Source organism: Trypanosoma theileri (assembly GCF_002087225.1).
Source record: "Trypanosoma theileri isolate Edinburgh chromosome Unknown TM35_Tth_20_V1, whole genome shotgun sequence".
Classification (NCBI taxonomy): Eukaryota; Euglenozoa; class Kinetoplastea; order Trypanosomatida; family Trypanosomatidae; genus Trypanosoma; species Trypanosoma theileri.
The window spans coordinates 192,493-202,022 of NW_021639862.1; the positions used below are offsets into that span (position 1 = coordinate 192,493).

The 9,530-nt window shown below is 37.5% G+C and overlaps 2 protein-coding genes across 2 annotated transcripts; both read right to left on the reverse strand.

Annotated features, from left to right (window-relative positions):
• Positions 1–1,414: 1,414 nt before the first annotated feature.
• Positions 1,415–3,628, reverse strand: TM35_000201630 (uncharacterized protein; the record flags this gene model as incomplete). Its single annotated transcript, XM_029026848.1, has 1 exon — positions 1,415–3,628. The coding sequence occupies one exon, from the start codon at positions 3,626–3,628 to the stop codon at positions 1,415–1,417; it is 2,214 nt and encodes a 737-aa protein (XP_028881820.1).
• Positions 3,629–6,487: 2,859 nt separating this feature from the next.
• Positions 6,488–9,190, reverse strand: TM35_000201640 (cAMP specific 3,5 cyclic phosphodiesterase; the record flags this gene model as incomplete). Its single annotated transcript, XM_029026849.1, has 1 exon — positions 6,488–9,190. The coding sequence occupies one exon, from the start codon at positions 9,188–9,190 to the stop codon at positions 6,488–6,490; it is 2,703 nt and encodes a 900-aa protein (XP_028881821.1).
• Positions 9,191–9,530: the final 340 nt, after the last annotated feature.

Below are 9,530 nucleotides of genomic sequence, written 5' to 3' on the forward strand. Positions count from 1 at the left end.
GCTTTGTACCTATTCTGTGCTTTGAGACTTCACACCAATAAGCCCATATTATAACAGCAACAATAGCAGTAATAAGAAGAAAAGAGAAGAGAAAACAAAATATTTCATAAAAGAAATAAAACTTCCATCAATCAATCCATTCATACATACATAAATGAATAAATAAGAACACAACAAGAAGAAGAAAAATAAATAAAAAACTTCACAAAGGGTTTGATATTGTTGTCATTCCTTCTAATACACACTCTCCATTTCCATTTCCATCCATCCATCCCTCTCTCTCTCTCTCTCTCTCTCTCTCCTTCTCTTCCATATATAACTATATATATATATATAGGTTTCTGTACAGATAGCTCTATGGCTTCTGTGTGGAAAAGGCCTGCTGGAAGTCCGCTATTCTCGCCAAATCCCCCGCCCCCACTCCGTCGAGTGTTGACTTCCCCGTCACTTCCATCGCATATTTCTCCAAAGCGACGACTTGATCGGCATATCGCCGCAGTGACCGGTAGTGTTCCTGCAGATCCGTCGATACTTGTGTGAGGACCCAACTGCAGTGGCGAGCACAACAGAGGGCGGTGAAGGTAACTCCAACCGCGAAGTATTTGGAGAACTCAGCCATGCGTACACCACTCATTTCTGAGAAATAACTCTTTTTCTGTTTTGTATTGTTTTTTTTTTTTTTTTCGCGGTTTACGTCTTTCTCTCTTTCTCTCTCTCTCCTCTCTGTTGTTATTGTTATTTCCTTGAGGAATAACGATACAGTAGAAATGACAGCAAACAAATAAAAAAAAAAAGAGAGACAAATTGCAAACTATGTGTATTTCTTTGTTTCTCTGTTTCTGTGCTTAAAGAAAAGGGAAAGAAAGAAAAGAAAAAGAGAAAAAGAGAGAAATATATATTTTTTTAAAAAAAAACAGAGGAAAGCCACAAGTAAAGAGAAACAGGAACCATTTTCCCCGCCAAATCGCAGAAAAAAAAGAAAACGAGAAAAAAAAAAAAGAACACACAAAAAGAAAAAAAAATGTGTGGAAAACGTTAGAACGGAATAACCAATAATAATAACAATAATAATAATAATAATAATAAACAACAGTAATAACAAAGAGAGAAGCCACAAATGTTGTTTATTTAATTTCAAATTAATCTTTCAATACCTCTTTACCTTACACACAACCAATCATTTTACAATGCGTAAAATCTCCTCGTAGTCACACTACCGCTCCTGCTGCTGCTGCTGCCTAACAACAACCACAACAACTACCTATGAGAGTAAAAAATGAAAATGAACACCACTCACACATTTCCATACACCTAATAATATATATATATATATATATATATATATATATATTTATATTTATTTATTTACACTTTCACTTAACCTCTCATTCACTCATTTATTCATTCATTTTATTTACTTTGTCTCCTTCTTACGTAGAGTAAAGCAAGGCATCGATGGGAGAAATGGTCGCTCCACAGTGACTGTGTATCCCTTTAGTGCTTCCTCATCATCACAGACTGCAGCGAAAGCCGCCAATGATGCCCCCACAGCTCTAGCTGTTCTTTCCATTCCCTCAAGATGTGATTGAATAGCCTTTTTACGTAATGGAAGTAAATCCTTTGAGTGGAGAATTTGTTTAAGTCTTTCCGCCGCACCCACAGCAATTTCTCCAGTTTTTTGGGCATAAAGTGAGAGTTTCACTGGATTTGTGTTATCCCCAGCGCTGAAATCCGGTTTTGCTGCAATACATCGAGCGTATGGTTTAAAGGGTGGACTTCGAATATGTTTAAGACAACTCATGCGATGATTAAATATACTTTCCACGGTAACAAGAGAGTGTTTGGCCGCACTACTCAAGTCAATGAGTCCTCTAGACTCCATCATACACGCAGCCACAAATACAGCATCTGCAATCATGCGAGTAGCCTCAAGAAGGGCAAGACGTATGGTATCTGGATGAGCAACGTTGCGTGTGGTTAAGGCGAGATTGTATAGAGGTACTTTCGTTCGGCGATTAATACGTGTTTCTGGAATCATGGAGGAACTTGGAGGAGACAATAAGGCGAGATTCTCCAATTGTGCCCGTTGTGTAAAGTTAAGATACCAAAGTGCAGGAATAAGTTCACCCTGTGTAAAGAGATCCAATTCCAATGAAAGTGAAAAGAGTAACTCCATCACACGTAAGACATGTTGATTTGTGTACATGGCAAGTACTGGCATACGTTTAATAGCCTCTTGTTCCATCTCTGCAGAAACGGCAGGAATAGTGGCGAGAAAAATAGAAGTATCGGTAGAGTAAGCCATTTCCTGTAATGATCCCAATTGGGGTAAGGCATTCATAATTCGACGATGAGCCAAACCACGATTACAGAGCATAGTTTCCATATGAATTAAATACGCTTTAGACATCTCCACTGCCCAACGACGTACAGATTCCACTGTTTGATGTCGTAAATACATAGTCTGTTCAGGTGTGATTTTAAGTGGATCCATTGTTTTATGAATACGGTACTTAATAACCCCTTCCAGTAGTTCTTCATCAGCATCAAATATCTTTAGATACAATGGGGCTCCATGTTCAGCTGCCAATTCTTCCAATACACGATGTAGGAGTGATGGACCATGCAGGAAAGACTCACTTGGATCATTACGGAAGAGTACAATAACAGCAATAGATCGTACAGGTAATAATGGCTTCTGTGCTCCCAGTGATTCCACAAACTCCATAATCGATTGAAGAGAAGGCATACTGAGTAATTCCTTTAATGAAGCCAATTGTGTGAGAAGTATTTTATACATCTGCATCGCCTCTTTAAAAGGCATACAGGGAATAGGTTTTGTTGGTGTAAATGTACTTGCCCAATATGCCACTTCTGTATCCCGAAAGAATCTGTTATCCTGCACAGGTTCACTCTCACGTTCATACACGGTAGAATTTAATAAATCCAATCCCTCCTTGGCAATATCACACGCCGTCTCTGTATCTAACTTCTTTGAACCCGTTACAAATAGTTTAAGTGTCGCAAGAAAGTGTTTCCGCCAACGTAAACGTGCGGCAATGGCAGGAAAAGATTCTGCCTTACATGCGGCTTCTTCCAATTCACATAAAATTTGATCATCTGTGATGTGTTCCTCACGATCCAGTTCCTTTATCCACGGCACGAACTCCTCATCACTGTGGACCCGTGTTGTCATGACGGCCCGCATGGTCATTTCCACACATCGCGCCACTCCTCTGCAGTAGGCATGTAAAGTGGAGTTCTGCTCCTGCAGGAGATTCATTCGAAAGAAGTATGGAAATGCCAGAACTCCCGATGTGAGGGCGTATCCCTGCAAATACTGCAATTCCCGCTGATGAATGATATCCATCACATCCAACAGCGCCTCTCCCTGCAGAGTGGCCGCGGAGGGGATCTCGCCCTCCTGGAGAAGGGCGTTGAGGGAGCGGATGGGGCCGTAGCCGCAGCCCGGGTCCGTCTTGGCGTCCATCAACTCCGGGGCGCTGAGCATCGCCTCTTTGTTCACGCCGGCGAGGGCGAAACACCGCCACGGGGCCGCCGCCGCCGCGAGAAGCGACTGGAACTCCGAGAAACAATCCGTCCACGTCTCGTTGAGATCACACGCCATTGTTGTAATAATAGTAATATCTGTTTATAGATAGATAAATAGATATATATATATATATAATGTGTGGATTAGAATGCCGTTTCTTTATGGTGGGGGGAAAAAGAGAGACAGCGATGTTTATTGGGTTTGTGTTTGTGTGTATTATGGTTTTTTTTTAGTGTGTGGAAAAACTATTCGTTCCTTCTTTTTTTTTTTTTTAGGTTTTCTTTGTTTGTTTGTTTTTCGTTTTTTTTTTTTTTTTTCGTTTTTAATTTCTCAGCTTTGTTTCACGCTTGTCGTTATTCTTGTTTAGATTGCTTTGTGGACGTGAGAACGACTATTCTTGTTGTTGTTCTTCTGTTTTTTCTTCCTTTGATACTCCTCTCTCTCTCTCTCTTTATCCTTCTCTTTCTGTATATATGTATATATATGTTCCTCAAATAATAATAGTGATAATAATAATAATAATAGTGAAAATAACAAGACAACTGTTATTATCACTGTAGTTTCGTCTCCTTGTTTGTTCCTATATAATTGGTGAAATGTACGTAAAAAAAAAAAAAACGGCAAAAAAGAAAAGAAGAAATAAAAAGTAAATGAAAAGCAAGAAAATAGGCAAACAAATAGAAGAATAAGCCTTATCAATATATATATATATATATATTACTACAAAAGCGTGTAGTCAAACTAATTAAAGAAGAACGTCAAAAAGATCGTCCAATAACATCCACAGAAAAAGAAAAAAAAAAAACGGGCGTTGGTAGCCCTCTACTTTCATTGCGCATGTAATGTAGTACATGAATAAATAAAAAAAAATAAAAAAAAATAAAAACGGTAAGAAAGAGAAAGAAGTAAAAACCAAAGATGCCGTTATAAACAATACCAAAAACAAGATAAATAAATAAAGAAATAAATAAATAAATAAATATATAAATAAATAAAGTTGCGTTTTCCTCCTACTTTTCTGAGCTTAAGAGAGTAAAGAAATAAAAATGATTTTAGAACGACAAAAGATTCTTACAACAACAATAATAATAACAATAATAATAATAATAATAATAATAATAATAATAATAATAATGATAAAAATAATAATGCATTTAAGAGTAAACATGGGATTACAATAATTCGATCAATCAATGAAAAAAAAAAGTAATAAATAGATACAGTATCCATATACACATATATAAAGCACATAGTAAGAAATAGATAGATAGGTAGATAGATATAGATGTATCGCATGCCTTAATCAATCCATCTAAACAGTCAAGCGGACCTCACACAGATAAATAAATAGATAGAGAGATAAAGAGATAAAGAGATAAGGACCACATGGATACAGAATATGAATCTCAAATTAAGAAAAGAAAAAAAAAAAAAAACCTCAAATGTAAGAAAGGAGAAAAACATCTTATATATATATATATATATATATACATTCAATCATTCATTGATTGGTGATAGTATCAGTGGATTTTATACCTTATTCCCAGCAATACATGTCTGATCAGTACTTTCCCCCTTTTCCTTAATATCTTCTTATCATCTGAGGATCTTCCCTTTCTTCTCTCTGCTGAGACATTGCCCGCAGAGTGGATTGTCTCGAAGGGGAAATTTAAAAGAATAATCTTAGCTTTACTTCCACAATAAACAAGAAAACAGAAGAAGAAAAAAGAAAAATCCTGTATTTAACCTCCACTAATTTGAAACCCCATCGTGTATAAAAAAATAAATTGTATCTTTCCAAGAGGGTTAATTTATTAAAAGCATCCTAAGAACTGACGAAAATGGAAGAGTGCTGAGAAACACTTTTAGCCCGCCTCCCGCTTGGGGCGGAAAGGGTTGGGTTGTTGGTGGGGTTTTCAGAAACTTACGATTGACAAACTGTGAAAGATTGGAAAGAAAACTCATTTTTCCTAAAAATTAAAACCCCAGTACAGGATTTGTTAACTAAAAAGAAAGTAAGACTCGATCATTCTTTTCACAAGCTGACAATATATATATATATATATATATAATGAGTGAAAAAAGCTAATAAAATCACATGTATTTCCATATTCATATCCAGAAAGAAAGAAAAATTCCAATTTATTTATTATTTTCTTTTCGCTCATTTCCTTTACGGATTAAAAACATCTCTTGGTGAAAATAATAATAATAATAATAATAATAGAGTGAATAAGCCAATGAAAATTTTTTTTTTCAAAAATATCAAACATCGAAGGAAAGAAATAAAATGTATTATTGATACCACTACATGTTCTCTCTCTATTATATATATATATATATATATATACTCTTTGTTAGTCTACGGAGTTGTCTTATCCACATATCTTTTTCTTTCTTTCTTTTTTTTTTTTGCACCTTTCATTTTCAATTCCTCTATTTTTTTTTTCTTCTTTACGCTTCCTTACTTCTGAGGAGTACCTTACTTCTTCTCCCATAGCCCAGAATCTTTAAGCCAAGAATAATATATAGATACATAGATTGATAGTCCAATAGTCATGCATACGCAAAAGGGTATACAGATATTGTGATGTAAGCATAAACGTGTGCCGATATATATATATATATATATATATACTTATATACTTATATATAAGTATACAAGTATACATGAATAAGAGGGGAAAAGGGTGGCAGAAGGTTATATTATTCTATTTAAGTGCGCATAACAGCCTGTGTCCTTGCCCCAGCTTGCAACTAATCATAATCATAATAATAATAATAATAATAATAATAATTTCTCATAAAAAGCATGATCGTATATGTACAGAAACACAGAAACAGATATAGACATATTATTTGTTTTTTTTTTCTTTTTTTTCTCTATTTATTTCCTTTTCATTTTTCGTATTATCTTTCCACTCCATTTATATCTCATATACTCAAAGAACGCCTTTTACAACGACTCGTCCCCTTCTGTTGGTCTTCTGTATATATTTTCTCTTCCCCAAACATACTTACAATACGCTTGAGGACCCGCCGCTCAAAGGAATCACGATAAATAGGCAACACCGCATCAAACATATTACTGTTCTTCAGCATATTCGTGACATCCTCTTCAAAGGCCTCATCGGCGTAGTCTCGAAGCCACTCCATATTATTCTCTGCCGCTGTTAACCAAGAGGTGGGCACAAATGGGGAGATGGACTTTATGAAAGGCAGGAATATCACTTCCAATAAGGCCAATTGTATCTTTTTCCCAGAATTGCCAGTGATATAAGTGCAAGAATCTAAAGGGAGGCCTTTCACTGGATGATCCACCGTGTAATCTACGGCTGAAGTACCCATTCTTCTGTATGCAAACGGTGAAAGTGGTTCTGGTTCCTTTTCACCATCATGATCGTCTTCAACTCCTTTATCCTTAGTATTATTATTATTATTATTATTATTATTATTATTATTATTATTATTATTATTATTATTATTATTATTATTATTATTATTATTATTATTATTATTATTATTATTATTCTCTAGAACCTTCTTATTCCCATTATGATGTTTCTTTACCTCTCGCATAACGCGAACAGTGGTGATATTTTTATCCTGCACAAGATGAGTGGAAGCGGCGCTGCCTGTGAGATGCCGAAGAGACGTGGGAGGTTCTTCTTGGGATGGCCATCGTGATAAGTTTTTGGCCTCTAACAACTGACTGGCGTGATTCTCACGATAGAACTCCGCCACTGAGCAGACAGCCGCAAACTTGTAAATAGATAATCGGCGGAATATGAAACAAAAGTCCACAGCGTGCATGACATTACGTAAAATAGTCATCAACTGATGATCCCGCACGACACTTCCACCCCCTTCATGTAATACCGTCTGCAATTCCGTAATGAGATGTTGATGATTTCTCTCATCTACGCAAGTAACGAGTTGAGAGACAAGCTCCAGTAGTTCTGTTTCCTTTTTCGGCGTCCACACCGATGGTGGGCCACTACGGCTGTTGACAAATGTAGGGAAATAACACTCCGGGGTATCAAGGATAGCAAAGGCAAGTGAGACACTCACACTCTGCAGTGGGGCGTAATAATTATGGGCATAAGCATACGGATGACGCACCGTAACCAGAAAGGTATTCGTCACACCAACGTGTCCAAGTCTCATCACTGTGGTGGCAAAAAGTATACCAAAGAGTTCCTCATCGCTGAAGTTTTCTGCAAAATATGGCTGTGAGAGAAATTGATGAATGGCGAAAACCGCATCGGCGGCTTGACAGGCATTGTGAAATGGATTACGTGAGCGGATATAGGTAACGGCGGTACTGTAATAGCGATACATCCGTTGTACATCAAAGCCAAATCGAGTGGAAAAGTTATACCGCAATAGAACATTCATACAAACATACACGTAACACTTATTTCCATACATTTTCCAGTAGTAAACGATATCCACATCTGGTAAATCCACATCCGGCATAAAGGGAACTCCCACAGAGCGTAGGGCTTCCTGTACTTCTTCCATTGGGCGAAACACGGAGGAGTGTCGTGTACATTTACGTGAGAAGATCAATCGCTGATCCGGCAATCGTCCCTCCAGTGAAAAGACCGGCATGCCCTCTGCAAAGTGGCTGTTACTGCAGGAACCGAGAATAGATGCACGTCGACCAGGTGTGTGAGGGTTGGCGGACTGACGGTAAACTGCAGAGAAGGAAGAAGCGGAGGCATTTATGGCCTTCTTCTTTGAGAGTCCCACGGCTTTCATGGTTTTTGTATTCAATCCAGGTAAATCGCGGTCACTTTCTGTTAACAGTGAACTGGAGTTCTCCACATTGACGTTACTGTTGCTGCATCCATGCCCCAGTGGATTTGATTCATCTCTAAAACGTTTTTTATTAGTTCCAAACGTCTCAAGTCCACCACGAAATAATATATTAGAAGTCCATGAAAAGGAAAGATGAAGAAATGATGCGACTTCCTGATCGGCTCTATCCTCTTCAGGACTGCGCACACTGAGGCAAGACTCTGGTGTTCCACTTCTCTCATATAGTACAGGAGATAATGTAGTTTTTGCAAATAATGGACCAGAATTCATTGGTTTCTTTCTTTGTGAGTTCGGTGCATTCACAAGGATGGAATCTATTCCTTGAGAAGTCTTTGTTGGTGTACGTACGTAGAAAATATTCCCACCAGCACCACAACTGCTGCCGCTGTTACCTTTATCATTCTTATTCTTCGTCCCATCTCCATCCTTATTATTAGTATTCTCCAGAGGTTCTTCTACCAGAGATACAAGTGACATGTGTGGTTTAGGAACATTACGGTGTTTACTTCTTCCTTGTTTAGATTCCTTCAATTCATGCCATGATCCTGAATCTGCAAGTGGGTGTAGGGCTGGGGGTGGTCCTGGTGGTGGGGGTGGTTGATTATGGTCGATGTCCGGTATATTTTTATTCACCCAACTGCGAAACTCATCAAGATTTGCAGTAGTCTGTAGATGTTCTCTCATTTGCGAGAGAAATGACAACATCGCTTCTTCACGCTCTGCTGTGGTATCTACAGCTGCTGCTCTTGTTGTTTCTGCCGCTGCGGCGGCGGATGGGAACTTTGGAGATGAAGGAAGTGAGTCTACACCCATCTCAGATTAAAACAAAAAAATTTATATATATATATATTTATATATATATTTATATGGAGGAAACACGTATCGACTGGTTGTATAATTATACTTTACGTTTGTTTTCCTTTCTGGTGGGGGGTTTGGGATCTCTTTCTTTTCTTTCCTTCTTCCCAGGGTCCTCTTGCCGTAGTGTCCCCGTAGTGTCCTTCTGTAAGTAAATAAACCTATATATATATATATAGAAAGAGTGATGTGTTAAAAGTTATCTTTCGTTCTTCTTGAGTTTATATCATAAGAAGAAAAAAAGAAAAAGAAAACAAACAGATAAATTAGAAACAAGAAACAAAAAAAAAAAAAA